At 41.7% G+C, this 18,249-nt stretch overlaps 1 protein-coding gene and 1 long non-coding RNA gene across 2 annotated transcripts in view; both read right to left on the bottom strand.

Moving 5' to 3' along the window:
• Positions 1-5,138, bottom strand: part of cdon (cell adhesion associated, oncogene regulated) — a 31,776-nt gene extending 26,638 nt beyond the window's left edge. The window contains exons 1-5 of the mRNA XM_016575690.1: positions 5,102-5,138; positions 4,746-4,892; positions 4,506-4,649; positions 3,902-4,192; positions 3,163-3,432 (exon numbers count right to left, since the gene is read on the bottom strand). Coding sequence (XP_016431176.1) covers positions 3,163-3,432; positions 3,902-4,192; positions 4,506-4,649; positions 4,746-4,892; positions 5,102-5,138 — 889 coding nt within the window. The remainder of the gene's footprint in view (positions 1-3,162; positions 3,433-3,901; positions 4,193-4,505; positions 4,650-4,745; positions 4,893-5,101) is intronic.
• Positions 5,139-5,293: 155 nt separating this feature from the next.
• The window catches only part of LOC107758082 (uncharacterized), a 16,463-nt gene continuing 3,507 nt past the window's right edge, over positions 5,294-18,249 (bottom strand). The window contains exons 2-3 of the long non-coding RNA XR_001641987.1: positions 5,548-5,687; positions 5,294-5,367 (exon numbers count right to left, since the gene is read on the bottom strand). This is a non-coding gene — a long non-coding RNA (uncharacterized LOC107758082). The remainder of the gene's footprint in view (positions 5,368-5,547; positions 5,688-18,249) is intronic.

The following is an 18,249-nucleotide window of genomic DNA, read 5'->3' as shown; positions in this document are numbered from 1 at the left end:
CAAGGTAACACTCATTTTACATACAGCACACAGTGAAAATGACATGAATATGACATTGGGCAAAAGCATGAAGCGCAGCATAATTTGAAATCATGAGTTAAAGTTAGTCGATCGCGCGTCTCCAGTGAAGCTGAACTCTTCTCCTGTCCGCATTCAATTCGCACGGACCAACCGTCACGCAGAGAACACGCGATCATGCAGGATACAAATGCACACTTCACAAGATCTCACAACTGGATTTGACTAAGTTTACAAGATTTTTTAGATTAAATGTTCATTAGTCATTCAAAGATTTGTTTAAATGATATAAATGCATATTTGCTGAATGCTGACGGGCTTGCTTTATTATTTATTTAATTAGTTATTCAGATTAATGATTCTTTCTGTCATATGATTGAAGAATACAGTGACATTGAGCTGTCAAGTACCATGAGTTAAAAAAATGAACCATAATACTTTTCCATATTATTATTTATTTATTTATTTTTGTTGGCCAACATTTCTGGGAATGATCAAGTTTACCAGACTTTGGACAAACTGAAAACAATCTGGTCATCTCATTTTGATGTTTTTCTTGCACTGTAGTCTTTTGGACTAATGCTGCGTTCAAGTCCTCCTGGGACGTTCGTACTTACGAGTTGACAAGTCGTAATAACGACGTCAGGTGCGTTCAAGTCACTTTGCTCGGAACAATATGGCGATTTTACTTTTTTGCCATAAAATTCAACGATTTTTTAAACTTTACATCTACAAAATGATGAATAAAGAATGTGCGTCATTGTGTTTTTGCTTTTTTCTGTTTTTATTCAATTTATGAAGGTGATGTAAACTGAATCATTATATGTTCTTTGGTAATTATACAATAATATAATATTTTGTATATGTAACATATAGTTTTATTTTACATGACAAAAAATTAATCATTTTATTAATTTCAACAAATTTACCATCAATACAGATGCTGCATATCTAGTCTTTGGATGCGCCCATTGCATCCAACACGTTTTCTCACTGACACGCCCCCAACTCGGAAACTCGGGGCTTAAAGAAAATTTCGAGTTTCCCACTCGTAATAACGACTTTGTGGTGGCGTTTTTGAGCACTGTGTGCGCAGGCGCTGCCATTCTCAGCGCCGTCAAAATAAAAGTCCCGCCTCGAACGCATCGGCCAAACAGAAAAACGTATCGGCCGATGCCGATATTTGAAAAATGCCAGATATCGGCTGATGTATCGGCATTGGCGATATATCAGTCGATCACTAGTTATGAAGCTACGAAAATCCTTTTTTTGCACAAAGACAACAAAAATAACTTTATTCAACAATTTCTTCTCTTCTGTGTCAGTCTTCGATGCCCGTTCACAATTTGATTTATTTTAACTATATCCTTGCATTGCATCTGACGGGTTTGGAACGACATGAGGATGAGTAGCCTAATTAATGACTGAATTTTCATTTTTGGGTGAACTATCTCTTTAACCATTCTATCATCCACCAGACAATTTGATGTATAATTCATTTCCATAGCACAAACAGTACTGGAGCCTTATACATCGGTTTACGGGTCTGTTCATATCCCAAATCGTAAGTATGAGCAATAGTAATAGCGATGCTTGCCTTAGCAAACACCACTGATGAAGGCATGTTACAGTAAATATTGTTCTGATGCTTTGATCTTCTCTCTTCCTCTGTACAGTAGGTCTTTCTACTTTGTGACTCACATGTGCCCGACTATGTGTGATCATTAATGACTGGTGTGGTGAGAGGAACAATCAGGCCTCAGACTGTGCTCCGGCTGTACATCATCTCGACTCACCCACTGTCAAAAAGGTTGGTGCTGCCAGGACGAGACAAGGTAAGGTGGGCAGCGTTGTCAACTGGCGACCTGCCTGCCGCTGGGGACTGAAGTAGCAAGACAGAATGTGTGGTGATTGGACCGGCAGAGTTGTACCAGTGGATAACAGGAAGTGGTTTTCCACAAGAAAGAGTTACAGAGTCACCCTCCACATAGATGCCGCTTTCAGGAGGGAACAGGATTGTGGGCTTGGAATTTGTCATCTATAAGACCTCATGAAATCAAAATGTGACGTTTGTGGTCTTTTAGTTAGTCTTATATACTCCAAAAGGTGGATGAAATGAACTTGTAGCATATTATCTTGCAAATTATCTTGTTTAGAGGATCATATACAATTTTTTTCTGTTTACATTGATGCTCTCTATAATGAGATTCCACCTGTCTTTGACTGGAAGCAAGCAGCAAGCAGCAAAGCAGCAAATCACAGTTCATTGATTTGTTGTGACATAAACCAAAACCTACTGGCTACAAAAAAAATAAAAAAATACAGGAAATCAGACTTCGCGTCAAGACATTTCATGGTGTCTTTAAAAAGACAAGTCCGGTCAGTATCCTCAGCTAAATCTAAAGCATTAAATCCACAACTTGTTTTCCCAGGCCCAGAGCTGATCAGGTCTAAAGCCGTTTCTTCTTTTTCCAGCAGCCTACGGATCACGTATCTATCTCAATTCTTGCCATTAAACATAAACCACTCTACTTTTACACTGACCTGCATTTTATCAGTGCGAAATAAATCACCCTTGTAGCCGAGCCAGGAAAAAAGCGATACGAGCCAACATTTGGGAAAGATCTCTGTCATGTTTTATCTATTCTGAAGTCTGTATATCTCTAAGCTTATCAATCATGTTTGGAGACACAGAACAAGGCTGAGGAATAGCCTCAGAGGAGGCCAGGGGAGGGTTGTGTGTGTGAGAGAGATGTGTATTAATAAATATAGGGCTAGTTGTGTGTGATGTTGACAGCTGGGTGGTCTGGTACTCGTCATAACCTTGTGCAGTTACTCCTTACATTCCGCTGTCCAAGAGCTTATCCCCAACAGCACACACAAAGCTCACTCTCACAGCCTTCTCATTGCCAGCCAAATAAACCCACCCCAACTCCCCCTTTTCCAGCCAAACTCCAGCTAAACTCTCTGCCCTGCTGGAAGAATATACTGTCCCAACTCACTGTACGGTAAACCTGCATCTTCGGCTACTTCTGCTAGCAAAATTCTCTTTTAAAGATTATCCAGGGTGTTGTGGGTTGTTGCCAGGCTTTTATTAAGGTGTTCTGGATGGTTGCTATAGTGTGCATTAGAGCATCGTCTTACCTGATTGGACACCGAGTCTTCCCGCTGATTGTGCAGAGCTAATTCCGTTGTCAAACAGGCACTGGTAGATTCCCTGATCTTGAACCATTACTGAAGAGATGTGAAGGGAGGGGCCAGCTATTTGAAAGCGGGGTGAAGTAGCGAGAGGGGCGGAGTTGAGGAGCCATGTGATGTTGGGGGTTGGACTACCATTGGCAGCACAGGTAAATCTCACAGAGGAGCCTACTGTCACAGCCTGATCTGACAAACCTTGCAGGATGCTTACTTGCACTGTAAAGAGGGGAAGTGCTGGAGTTAATATACACATAAAGAAATAATACAACTATTCTCCAAAAACTACTAATTATGTGTTTCTTTCTATATTTCTATGGGATATTCCTACTTAATATTTCCAACATCTGATCATTTTGTTGTTCGTTGTTAGGAAGTATGTATAAAGAACAAAAATGGCAATGCTAGCCTTTGTTGTACAGGAGTATAAACATTTAGAAACAAGTTATAATATTACATTTCCAAGTTGGACATCATGTCCCATTTTATTGCATATTTCCTGTATATGAAAATTGGAAATTCTGACTTTCACAGTCGAATGAGATGGAATAATTCAGACTCTTCATGCAAGGAACATTACCCAGTGCTTCCATATAAAAGCTGTTGAGCTTGAGAAGAACCTGAACTACATGGATTAAGCTGCCCCAAACCTTAGTAACATAATGGGATATTAATATTAATTCCTTACCAAGCACATTCACAGTGTAGTTGACACTGACCGCAGCTCCATGATCAGTCAGAACAGAGCAGCAATAATGTCCTACATCACTCAGCTGAACATCATTCAACACCAGGTTGCTTTGCAACAACATCCATTTGGAGCTCAAAGAAAGCTCCGCTCCATCTTTAATCCATTTGACCTTTGAAGAATGACTTCCTGATACGACACACTCAAGGGTCAGAGATCCAGACTGGTCCACTGTAAGACTGCGAGGGGTGACGGGATAGATGATCCTTACAGGTGAAGGGCCTTCTGAATCTACATGGAAAGAAAGAGTGCAATCACATTATTCCTTCATTCAGAAATATGAATATTTTAATTTAGAGTATACACCCATTATCTAACAATAGAAAAAACATCTCAGAATATATAGCTGCTGATTTTATAGCAAAACGTATACAGTATGAACTACATGGGAAGTATAACTCAAATCTTTGTGGTACCTAGAAAAACTAATAAGAGTTCGCTCAACCAACCCCCCACATGATTGTAAAGCGCTTTGGGTGTACAGCAATACACAATAAAAGCGCTATATAAATGCATCATTCATTCATTCATTCATTCAACCAACCTCTGACTATGAGTTTAGTGCCATGAGCCTCTACTTGAGTCTCTCGGGTTAGAGGATTATAAGCACCACACTTATACATGCCCTGGTGTTCTGAAGACACTGACACAATCTGAAGGTTCCCGGAGGGCAGGATTAAATACTCGTCTGAAAAACAGACAAAAGAAACAATCTCTTAAAGTGTACAACTGTATATTTATGTATTTCTTTAGGGGACGGCATTTGAAGCTGTCTAGTCTGTACCTGTAGACTGTTCCAGCCATTTCCCCCGTATCCGGAAACGTGGCAGAGCAGGTGGATTGCTGCGAGGAAGTGGGCATTCGATAAAAGCAGTTTCGCCCTGGTTTACAGTAAATGTCCTCCGATGGGTCTCGGCAAACCTCTCAATATCTGAATGAAGAAATCAAAAGAGTGCTCAATCGCATCCAAGCAACAGATGTAAAATAACTTTTTACATGACCAAGTAAAGATTTTCAGTTGAAGAAAGAAGCTGTGTAGTGATATGAGAGAAATGAAACTAGAACAGCTAGTTTCGTAATTGGCTACCTTTGACAATAGTCAATTATACAGTTCAGCAATCATTCTACAAAATATCTGACCAATGAATGTGGCAACTGACCGATCAGAATCAAACATTTGCGAGAGCTGTGTAATAAACTGGTATATTCATTCATAGCAGCAGCAGTTCACACAAAGACCTTCTGTCAAAGAGGTGTTTATATTGGATTGTGAGTGGCAGAGAACATGTGCTTTCCACTGAATAATGCAGCCTTATCTGCAACCCTGATCAGGCCCAGGTGGACCGCACTGCCCTGCTTCTGGACCACAGAGAGAGGCTCCACACGAAAAGAGAGCGACAGGACAGCTAAAGGAGAGAGACATGGGGGAAAAAAGAAAAGAAATAGATCAACAGACCATAATCCATAAATATTCCTCCTACAGCTTGCTGAGAAGACATTTTATGTAATTTCTCTCTTAGCATTTCAATTCCAATGGCTTGACACAGGTGTGTGCTAATGTTTTTTTTTTTAAGTGTGTTACTAACATGGGCAGTTGAGGAGCAGGGTATGACAGACGCACAGCACAGCGGACAATAATCTCAGGCCACTGTCCTCCATGACGCTGTTTCACCTCTGTGCACTAACCTGGGGCCTCACACACACCCCCTCCACACACACTGCACACCTGGAACACACAAAAACAAACATTAAAAACAGTCATGGGCAATACAATATATGAAAAGACTGAACATGGTCAATGACAGTATAACATGGTTCATGCAACAGTTACAACAACAAAGGCTGTTACCAGCAAAACATGAAATGTGGACACTTTGCCACATATTTTGTTGATTATAGATGAAAAATACATAATTCTTCATAATTCTGTAAAGTGTATTTAAATACAGCCGCATGTGTCAAAGAGCAAGCAGAAAGAAAGATCAAATAAGCTGAAATAACAATGTGCATATTAAAGTTGTTCTAAGGGGTTTCAGTACATCACTAGGTGGTTGATATGGTCCAAAGATATGGTTTAGGTCACTCCTTTAATGAAAGTTTGTAGGAATTTTTAGCTCATATTATTATTAGGTAATGATAAAACCACCAAAAACAAAAAAACAAACACACAAACCACTTTGAAAGGTCACAGCACACCTCCCCTCAAAATGCCACACAAATGAATGTAGCATTCATGACTATAAGGCAAATGACAACGGATGCAAAGAAGTTTATTACTTGGAAGTTTGCTCAGATGGCTGAAGTAGGAATCCCTAAATAATTACCAATAACAAAAGTTACCCAACAGGCCTACTCTTTCTACAGATAGCACTGTTTTCATCTTCTATCTATAGCTGGTCGAGGAGTTCAGCTTGTGGGAGTTACAAAACTTAACATTTCACAGTTAATCCTAAACAACACTTTCAATAACCTTTATGACACATCCCCTTACACATGCCTTGATCTCGTACAGCCTTCCCCCAAAGAGAAATTTCTTTCTGCTGATCTACGACCCATTCCCACAGAGCGCTTCTCCAGTGAAACAGAAATTCCTGAACTTCTACGCCCCCTCACCCACCCTCAACCTACAATCCTTCTTCTCCCTTGCTCTCTTTTGCCCCTTTATTTCTGCCCGTCTCCGATGGACTGCATTTGAAGTCTGCTTGTGGTCTACTCTTAATATCACTATCCAGTCACAGTGCACTGCTTTCTCACAGACTCACTGTAGCCTGAAGAGCCTCCATATGGCTTTCACACACTCACACACAGTCTCAAACGCCCTAAAAGAAAAACCAGGGGAGCGCCCAAAGGGTGAGACACGGAAAAGAGTGAAAGGATCGTAATTAGGAGCATTCCTCTTTGCTTTTGAACCCATCCCTCCCCTAGCGCCAGTCCTCTGTATCTGGGCTGCGTTAATCCGGAGGGCCTTTGATCACAGGCTCCTGGTCTGTGAGTGTAGTTTGGGCCAGGGGCTGGCGGAAAATGGCCGCCCAGCTGTGATATTCACACTGTGAAAGACAAGGGGAGCGCCCAAAGGGTGAGACACGGAAAAGAGTGAAAGGATCGTAATTAGGAGCATTCCTCTTTGCTTTTGAACCCATCCCTCCCCTAGCGCCAGTCCTCTGTATCTGGGCTGCGTTAATCCGGAGGGCCTTTGATCACAGGATCCTGGTCTGTGAGTGTAGTTTGGGCCGGGGGCTGGCAGACAATGGCCGCCCAGCTGTGATATTCACACTGTGGGTGCCATGGGGCTCTGTGCCCAGCCCAACATCAGCCCAAAGGACAGGCCACTCGACTGGGTCAAATTAAAGAGGTTATGTCTGGGTGAGACCACTAAAGCTGAACAGGTCTGTGACAGGACACACACACTCAAATTTACTCACATTCAAGCATACTAAATCCTTCTCTTACGTCGCTTATTCCTTTTTAATGTTTTCATGAGCAGTGCTTGCTATAATAAGCGGTATTATTAGCTAAAATTTATTATAGTGTGTTAAAAACCTGACAGCTGACTTAACTGATGGACAAGAAAATAAGCACACAAAAAAATCCCATTACACTGAAGCACAAATCAGAGTTATAGCTTGGATCCAAAGTCAGGAGTGGGCTTTTTGGTCAACCACCTAGCAAGCATTCAAAACACCCTAGAATCCACCAAAACAATGCCCTGGCAACCATAACATTGTGCTAAAACAAAAGCATATTAGCAACCATGCTGCAACTACCCACAACACCTTTGGACGAGTGCTGGACGTAAAAATCAAGTTAATAGTTGCATTCTGAAAGAATCTATTATCCCATCATTAATTTTAGCTGCAGTGAGACCTTCAAACACTCTTTGCAAGCATCAAACATGCACATACATACATATAATCTCCCCCACCCCCTGTGGGACCACTCAGAGGAAGACGAAGTAGGAAACACAGGAAATAATAAACTCTCCCAGCCTCCTGCTCACGCCCCCTCTAAAGCCAAATGTCAAGGGTCACCGGAGAGCAGAAAGTCAGCGGGTGTCTGGCAGTTGTGGCCCCGCCCCTTGGGGTCACCCCAAAAAAAAGGGTGATAAAAGGGTCTGCACTTGGCAAGCACAAAATACAGCAAGGCAGCAAGGCACATAGGCGTTTAATAAATCTACACACTTTTGAAAACAGATTTCATAGAAACTTTACCAAGATTAGCCATAAACTCAGCAGATCTCAAAAGTAAATATGTATATGTATGCATTGGTAATAAACATGTGTGTGTGCATGGTTCGTCAGCCCAAGGATTCTAAGGGAAACGTGTCTTGTCCACGAGTCCCGAAAAGCCCTCTGCAGTGCCCCTATGCCATCAGTGGAAACAATCTTCTCACTCCCAGAATAATAATATATAATTACAACAATAACAACAGCCTTGAATGAAACACTGGCAAAGATGGGCAACATCGCCCCATGTGTACATAGAAGGTGATGGTATGTACCCTTGGAGGGGTGGGTATAACCCAGGATAAAGATATCTGGTGTGAGGAGTGACGCTGCGCGTCTTGCTATCTCTGCAACAGATCTGGCATGACGAGGAAACACAAGCATCATTTCTGTGTTTTATCTCTTTGCCTTTCTTTTGACATCCGCCTGTATGTACTAGGCTCAGGGCAGACAGACACTTTGTAGGATATCTGCTGTCCTCCATCAGAGAGAGAGAGACAGGCAGCTACTACTATATGCAGGCAAGAGAGACAGCAGGGAATTGGAGCAGTCTAGAGCCTTCAATAACAGAGATATAAGTATAGAAAGAAAGACAGAGCGGGTAGCGGTATGCTGAGACATGTCTGATAGTAGAAGGGAAGGGAAGTCCCCTATACCTACTGAAGATCTCCATCATACAGGCCACATCAAAAGAGAAGATTAAGGGCAAAGGGAAAACAGGGCAGAAGGAAGCAAGGGTTTAACAAACAGAGAGAACATTAACCTGACAGCGCCTCTATTTATGTAACATCATTGTACTACCAATGACTCAAGCAAGAATGCTTGCTAATAAAGCTATGGAACCTATGACTGAGAAAGCTTTACTCTTGGCTATCCAATCCTTGGTAGGAGAACCTGCTTAAAAGTATGAAATAGCTTAGACCAAATAGAATCATTATAAATCTACAATCAGGAGGTACATTTGGCTGAATTTCCCAGAAACCCTCAACAAAAACATTAACAGACATGGAATTTTCTTGTTAGCTTCATGTTAAGCTCTATTACGCACTTTAATTAAGATTAAGGGTATTGGTAATGTTGCACAGCTGATGTCCAGAGTTTTTCTGTTGAAAAGATCAGCTTAGACTATCCTGGATTTCCATGTTGGTTGATTGAGGACTTTCTCAAGCCAGAAGAGAAGATTCACACACACTGAGTGTTTTTCTGAGAGGCTTCCAAAGAGCCTGATCAAACAGCAGTCCAACAAACCCACAGGCAGTTGATGATCATAAATCTAACCTTATCAGCTGTCAGAGTAAAAACTGTTTTTCCTTTCTGTTTTCTCTCTGGAATGAGGGAGCAAGTCCAGGGTCATACCTGAGATCCTGCCAAAGTGCGGGGAAGGAAGACAAGACTCCTCGGGATGTCTAAGAGCATCCATCCTTAAAAATGCTATATTCTGCAGTTTTACAAAGACTCTTCCAGGCATTAATTAATGTGCAGTACAAAGTATCCACACTGAAAATAAAAGTGACTCTGATACCCTCATATCTGTATATGACACATAGCCTCTGCAATAACATTCTGCTGGAATGCTGGGGCAATCTTGCAGAAAGATGGATGCAGTGTAAGCAGAAAATAACAGGATGACAGCAAGGAAACAGTCTGACAAGCCCCTAGGTGTGTGTGCAAAGGGGGCGGGAAGTGGCACCTGCAGTCCTATAAAAAGGTGTGAACAAGAATGAGTCTTTCTCTGCAGGCAATGCTTGAAGTGTCATCTGCCCTCTGCCCAGATCCCTGTCATATTGAGTAAACACGGACAAAAGACCCCACAGGGCTATAGAAGAAAAGGTCACAACTGATACAAAAGTAGAGGCCTGAACTTCATGGATAAGAAACAAATAAACTTAGCAGTAAAAGATCCACAAAATGGATCTTATTAAACAAACAAATGAGTCGTATGGCTATGGTTATTAAGCAATGCAGAAAATAAGGACACACAAAGCAGCAGAAACATGAGGGGCACCAGAAGGAGAAAGAGACTGAAAAACACACGACAGAAGACAGTGAAACTGTAAGAGGAGCAGAAGAGTGAGTGAATATCTTTTCTGATAGTCTGATCTGACCCTATGTGGTAAGGTTGATACTCCTGCTGTATCCTAAACCTGTCCACACTCGCCCCCCACAAACCCTGCCAGAGGAGCCGCTCTCCACACATTCCACAGAAAGAGAAAGAGATGAAGGAGAACAAAAAAATACAGAGGTTACAAAAATAAAGGAAAAAGAAAAATATGACAAAATAAGAGAGGTGGCGTAAGTTAAGTGAGAGAAAACAAAAACTGAGGCAGGAAGAACAGGAGGTAGAAGAGTGAGAGGAAGGGAGTGCCAGTAGGGTAAAAAAAAGAATTCATCGGGAGGTGAATACTTGCCAAACCTCAGTTCATTTCCCCAGATAATGCCCGACAGACAAACTCATACTGTGTGAACCTTGCTTGTAATCCTCCCAGTCAACTGACAGTACAATGTCTTGACTTGGTGCAATCAGAGAGACCTGGCAAGCAAAACAGATCAGGAAAGGGAGAACGGCTAAGAGATTGGAAAAGGGGGTGGGAACCAAGGCCCAGTACGGATGACCCAAGTTTGGTTATAACAGGCTACTACTGGTCCAAGTGGCAGGAATGAGGGCAGCTCCAGGCCATGCAGATGGGACTAATGCAAGGAAATACTGGGCCTCTGAACTGAGCAGTGATTAAAGGGAGCAGATGTTATTAAAAAGAGAGAGAGAGGAAGAGGAACACGAGAGAGAGAGTCAGAGACATCTGTAAGGTACTAAGCATTAAAAATGGAGCATTTGCTCTTTCTTTTACTATGAGCAGAGATGGAAATCAAACTGCAGTTAGGCACTACTCATCAGCATCCAGAAGGCTCAAAAGAAAGGGCAAACAGAGGTTAACCTTCAAATGCTCTCTTTAGTGAAAGAGTGGGTGAGTATGTATGTGGGTGAAGAGGCATTACATCAGGAGTTTGATGCTACATCCCCGGACCGGCCTCCCCCAGCTGTAAAACTCAGCTTGTCTGTTGACAAGAAATTGTTTCAGAGTCTACACAGGGCAGGCAGCCCTGGGGTGAGATGCTCGTGGGGTGACAGGGCACAACCTGGACGACCATGGCGTGGTTAACGGTGAAAGGAAAGATGGTAGGGGAGGGGAGAGGACAGGAATGAGAACAGAGGCCCCAGGGATCAGACAGTCACCTCTAACAAAGCACTGTTTACCAAGAACACACACATCTCCTTCCCGCCTCTCTCCTCCTGGGGGGATTCTCAGCAGAAACAACCCGGTCTACCTCCGCCTCCTTCCCATGGGTGCCAGGCCTCAGACCAGGGAGACAGTGTTAATTCCTGCCCCGGGCAGCTTGGCCTTGGTCACAAACACTCCACACACAGATCGCCCGGTGAGACGGGGTGGGAGGGAGACCCTTAGCCCCAGTACAGTACAGTACAGAAGAACCCTCTTAATTGGAGTTTGTTGTTTGCCTGGGAATAGGAGGAGGAGGTGGTGTGGAAGGGGAGGTGGTGACAGAGGAGGGGTGCAGAGGTAAGGGGGCCGTTTACCAAGGTTTTCAACAACAGGATTAGGCAGAGAACTGAAACTCAATAGGGTCGTTTCGGACACTGGAAATGGATCTCAGGGTATCCCACCGCACAAGGCTGAAGCCAAAACTGCAGAAAAGCAACACGCATAACAAACAACACGCACGGTATTGTGGGAGCTACAGAATATCCTTCCAGCTGAGTTCACAGCTAATCAGAACCCTCGAGGGGACGTTTGCACACAGGAAGGGTACTTCTAATGGAGAGGAGGAATGTTACAGACAGGAGAGACAGCGGTTCTGTCTGCCCAGAGGGTGTGCTGAGAGACAAAGTTGATAGGCAGGCTGTGCCAAGAGTGTCTGATTCATCAGCCAAGCAGTGGAGGATGAGAACGAGTGTGTATGTGAGGCAGTTAGAGTCGGCAGAGCATTTGATGACTTCTCCGGTAGATGCCAAGCGCTCAAATTCCAAAAGCTTTGACTTGAGAAAACAGTAACATGTCAGAGCCATAGCCTAGTTATATGCACACGTTCCAGACACATCGAGCTGTGGTGCTCATGTAAGAAATGCAGGTTTTAATCTTGACTGTACCCCATTACCTCTAGATGCTCTTGCAAATTTAAAGACAGAGTCCAGTTTTTGAAAGGATGACAGCTGCAGGAAAGTTGGAGGCAGCTAGTGGTTTTCCTATCTCTGCTTCAGCTCAGATTCAGTCCTCCCTCGCCCTCCTGGATTCCATCACCTCTCCATCACTATGGCAACTAAGCTGGACATACAGCTACACAACAGGTCCTGCTCAGTGTCCCGCCGATAGGTCTTTGGCCTCCGACCAAAAGCACTCACAGGGCAGGGACATATATTTGAAGCTGCGATTCAAAGCATGCACAAAACAAAAACAAGATGACAGCAGGATTTGAAATCTTCACTGGCAAATAATGAAGACCAGGAACATCACTCTAACATTCATGCTGGCCAAAGACCCAAGAGTGTAAGAGATAAAATTCATAGCTAGATATGTACTACAAACTCAACCAAGAAAAAAAAATGCAAAGATAAAAATTATCAAGATTCATTGTGAATATTTGACTAGTTTAAGGGTATAATGCTGTGCCTTTTCAACTCTTGGGTTTTCAAAATTGAGAAATTAACCTCATAGAACAAAAACAAACAAGATGTAAGAGGCTGTGAAGGCTGAATTATACTTTCAAGTGTGTTGAAACCACCCCAAAAACATAAGGCCAACTCTCTGCCTTGTATGTACAAGCTTGAGGGCTCTGAAATAAATATCCACTCCAAACATTGCCTCTGACTGAATCTATTTAGGTTGTCTAAATGTTTATCTGTCTTGTCTTGTAGCCCTCTGCAAGCCAAGAGGTCATGTTTTCCAGTGCTTCCAAAATAACAAAACAAATTGTGTGGTGTGAGTTCAACAAACGTGCTTGTCTGAATTGCTATCACTGGCTGTCAGATACTTGAACTCGCCATCATATTCAGGCTTCAGCTGTTCTCTTATCCTGAAGGTGAGCAGATTCGGGGCAGTGGCATCAGACGGTGCCAACATAACCTTAATAAAAAGTCAAAATAATAATAATGATAATACAGCTTGCACTCACTACATTTGCAGTATACTTTCCCACCATTGGAAAGAGAGCGGTAGCACAACAGATTTGGGAAGCACCAATGGATGAGGTTTTGCAGACACAGACCAGGAAGCTTGTTTGTCCGAGAATCATAAATATTATGCATCTCCCATCCTGTATCTTAATCTACTCTGGGTTGTACTAAAGGGATGGGTCAGAGGCGTAACAATGCAGGGCTTTCTTTGGCCTAACCCCTGTAATTAATTCCTGTTTCCTCAAGCAGTTGAAAAAGACTCTATAAATGACCGTTTAACTTTGTTCCCCAGAGGGGCTGCCTCTTCCCGCATTGCGAGGCTCAAAATGGCACTTACAACCACAGGCCTCACAGTAGTAGTACCCACAGTGCCTCAGGCTCTGATCCACCAGTTATGCAGCCCTTCCAAACAAACAGTCTGTTTGTCAGGAGCAAAGGGGGAGCCAGCCGTGGCTGCTTTTGCCTTAATATAGTCCTGCTGATCTGTTGCCTGGCTTGGGCACTGGGCTATAGAGAAAACCCATGTCAGATGTCGCTTATGGGCAGCAGTGTTTGAAATAGAATGCTGTGGTATAGCTGGGCTCGTACTAAAGTAAAAGAAAAAAGATACAAGGAAGCGTTCTGGCTGCTCTCAAGGCTGGACTTAGAACAGGATCTAGTGAAGAAGGGGCAGTTCAGGAAGTCTCAGAGAAATGAATCTTGACAACAGGAAGGTGCTGAGGATGCAGAAAACCCCTCCTACATTCTGCACAGGGTCAGGGCTCCCCTGTCTTTTTTAAATGCGGGAACTGTCAGCAATGTGTACAGTTCAGAAGTTCACCCCAAATATTACAGTCAATTGGGTTTATTTGACCAACAACAGCTAAGTGTGCATAATTCCATAAAGCAACTTCCTGAGCAATTTGGTCTTCTCAATAATTGTCATAAAAACATGCTTATTTGGGGGTTATAACTTAGCTAATACATGACACACAAATTTAAAAAGACACTAGAGGTTTCTTAAACCAATCAGAAGCTCCTTTAAACACTTGGTTTAAACAAAAATCTAAAATGTCACAGAAAATCAACAACCTGCTAAAATAAGATTAGATCATGGTGAAAATATACTCATTCTTCAAAGAAACATGTTTATTCACAAACCACAAAACACAACAAAACAGAATTTGTTTAAAGAAGTAGTTCACCCAAAGATGAAAATTATGTCCAAATTGTTTTAAACCTGTATGAATTTCTTTCTTCTTCTAAACACAAAAGAAGAATTTTGAAAAATGTGGATAACCAAACGGTTTCTGGTCCCCATTGACGTCCATAGTATTGTTTCGTTTAATACTAAGGAAGTCAGTGCGGACCAGTGACAGGTTTGGAACAACTTGAGGGTGAGTATATGATTACAGAATTTTTTTTTTTTTGGGTGAACTATCCCTTTAAATGACAACACCCATCACAAGAGTAAACTTCCTGTACTATTGTGCTGTTACTTACATACAGGAGTCAAAGTACATCTTTGATGCACTAAAAGATAGATTATTGGAATTGATGGTACCCATCGTTTACTTTCCATGCTCCTGATAAAATCTGTAATTCTTTTAGTTCTGTCCTTGCAGTGCCACAAAAGGATAATGACAAAGCTGGAGATGAAAATATTTTGATATCTTTGATACAGGTGATCCAAAAGTATAGCTTTTCTGTGCAGTATGCAAATTAATTATGCGCAAAAACTAGGGAGTAGATTTTAAGGATGTGTCTACATTTTCTGTTTAACTCTAAGGACATTAAAAGTATGATGGGCAATGAATCACGAGAAATAAATTCTTATTGTTGCCTCAGACCAGTGGGAGACGACCTTGGCGTCTAGAGAATTCCATTGTGATAGGATCATCTTTTTACAGCAAAATTTGCTACAATCTGTTGAGCCAGAAACAAAACCTGTGCGATATACCATTCACCCAATGTACATAACTGCTGGACGGTATCCATCACCAATACTAGGGCCCTAAATCACAGCAAAGCTTTGGCAGCCAGCTGTGATCCGTCTCCAGTTCCTATGGCACTCCAGAAGGATGACGACTGTCAGCTAACCCGAACTAATGAGACCTGGACTTCAGGGATTAAAGGCAATTATTCCGGGTGGTGGACCAACTCAGTATCACTGTAGTTATGGTATATGTAATGTACCATCATCAAATCTTCCACCTCTATGAAATCCTTTATACTGGTCGAAATCAGACATCATGGTCCCAATTAAAAATAACCTCAAATTTGTTTGGTGGTTCCTCTAATCAGAATGGGGCCAATTATGTATGCAGTGTGACGGTATGCTTGCCACACCGCATGACCACATCTGTCCTGTCTGCATGGAATGAAAGTAAGGCGATTTATTGAATATCCACCATATATTCACAATGTATTTTGGCTACAAATATTAAAATATATTTTAAATATATTAATTTATTTAGAAATATTGTCCAGCCCAATGCGAAACTATTACTTCATCTCGCCATTTACGGCCAATGGCTAATCTTGGAGTGGTGCAGAGAGCAAAGATCATAGCCCCAAGCTAAATAAATCTTCAAACCACACAGCCCTACAAAATCACTTTCATCCCTCCCTGCCCAGGGCGGGGGTAAAAAGAAAGCTGCCTAACATCTGTTGGGCAACAGAGGCAGGGCAGAGGATGACTCCCTAAATACACCAACTTTCTCTCTTTCGTTCAAGTCTCCCACGCCAACACGTCTGGACTGCTGCTCAAAGCTACTCAAACACATTCATCACTCACTTTTAATGTGCATTTACATTCTCTCCTGCCCGCAGCCCAAACACACACAGATGGAATTAAAAAAAAAAAACATAAAACTTTGTCTGAATTGCTCAATCCACTTCCATGAAACCTCACCCGCCTCTTCCGCCCCAGACTGATCCCTCTCAACGAGCACAGTCCTAACTACGGAGACAGGGTTTGCTTGCCCATGTATTGATCTAAAGCAGTGTTTCCAACCCACAAAGTGCGACAAACTACGACAGACCACCAGAATGACTGGAAAGGCCATCACTGGGTCCGAATCATTACACATGCTTACATTCAAATTGGCCACTTAGCATACCTTTTCAACAACCCCATGTGTTTATCATTACCCAGAACCCTCTAAACGGCCAAACATTATTCTAGCGCTCTAAATAGAACTGCAGTGTTTAGCTACAGTCTGTACTGGATAACCGATGCCCTGCTAATGATTTATAAATGCTCGTAATTAGCGAAGGAACACTGATGGGTCATGACTTTACAATCACAAAATGTCGCCAAGTCATTTAATTAGAAAACCAAGAGGGCTTGATCACAAACGTGCAAAGAAACAAAATGGGGAAGCAAAAGCAATTGAAGATAAGTACTTCTCGATCCAGCTTATCTAGAAAGATAAATGCTAAGTTGAGCAAAAAAGTGACCTCAGAAACTAGCAATCGTTTGACTGAAGGATAGGAATGAACGGGAAATGCTCGCTTGTCCCCCTCCAGGACAAAACAAAACTGAGCGTGGGTTCTCTGAAGGTGCCCATCTGTGGCCCAAAGCTTCAATAAAAAATATTCAGGATGATGTTTTTTGGAACGTCAACTCCACCAGATTCTAAGTGCAGCCCCTATGTAAGAAAAATCTGTTTGAAACAATGGAAGCATACGGGCATCATTACATTCTAGTAGCTGACAGAAAATGGAGATCCCATCTGAGATGTGGGAGCTTAATAAACACTATCAGTAAATGATCAAAGCTACTGGAGGAAAAAGACCAGAAACCTTCCTTTTCATCCTCTTTTTAAGCTGATAAAAAAAATAATAGGGATGGTGAAACATCACCGTTAAAGTATAATCATATACATTTCCTACAAGCTACACAAAATGTAGCTTCCCAAGATTCAAACTGCTAAATTTAAAGTGGATAAACACTGTAACACTACACTGTAGTGTTAGCTATGGTACAACTTACTAAAGAAAAGTAGATTATTACACTGGCATTACACAGATGGGTATTATCTTTCAGAAATACATAACCATCCAATTGTTTTTTCACAGCTGTATTTTTCTGGCAACAAAACAACAAGGGTTTCTTAATTAGAGTGACAGCATTAAAATTAACAGACACATTTACACTAATGGACAAAAAACACGGTTATTTATTTGAAAATGTTTTTAAAAAGACAGAAAAAAAGATTTAAAATGCTGGAATTCAAATTGAAAAGGTACAATTACATTACCATCTGAACTAATTCCCAAGAATAAATCAATTTCTGCTTCTATATATGATGTTTAATTATTGTTAATTACATGTAGTTTTGGATTTTGTTTTCCCTTAATAATAAAAACCTTCTTTTAAAAACTGCATGTTGTGTTCACTTGTGTTATCTTTTACTAATATTTAAATTTGTTTGATGATCTGAAACATTAAAGTGTGACAAACATGCAAAAAAATAAGAAATCAGGAAGGGGGCCAACACTTTTTCACACCACTGTATGTGTGCAATTCAAAATAACATCAAAACATTATTGCAGCATTTTGTCACACTAAAACACTACTCTTTGGAAAAGCTGTTAGAGACATCCTGAACTGCACAGTTACATGACACTTGAGAACAAACCAAAAATACAGCCAAAACAACAAAACTGAAACCTTCTACCACCGCAATATATTTTAAAACCCAAATCAAGCTGTATATATACTAGGGCTGTGCAATTAATCGCATGCGATTGTCATGCGCATCTCGTCAGTAAAGCCGGTTCCGTGATTGGTAGTAAATCTCCATCACCTGCTTTCAGATGGAGCGGCATTTAATACACAGAGCCGTAGTACACTGACAAGCTAGGCGATATCGCGTTCATAATTGAATGCGATT

This window comes from Sinocyclocheilus rhinocerous, unplaced genomic scaffold (assembly GCF_001515625.1).
Source record: "Sinocyclocheilus rhinocerous isolate Xijiao unplaced genomic scaffold, SAMN03320098_v1.1 scaffold82, whole genome shotgun sequence".
NCBI classification, from domain to species: domain Eukaryota; kingdom Metazoa; phylum Chordata; class Actinopteri; order Cypriniformes; family Cyprinidae; genus Sinocyclocheilus; species Sinocyclocheilus rhinocerous.
This window is presented reverse-complemented; position numbering and strand designations above follow the sequence as displayed.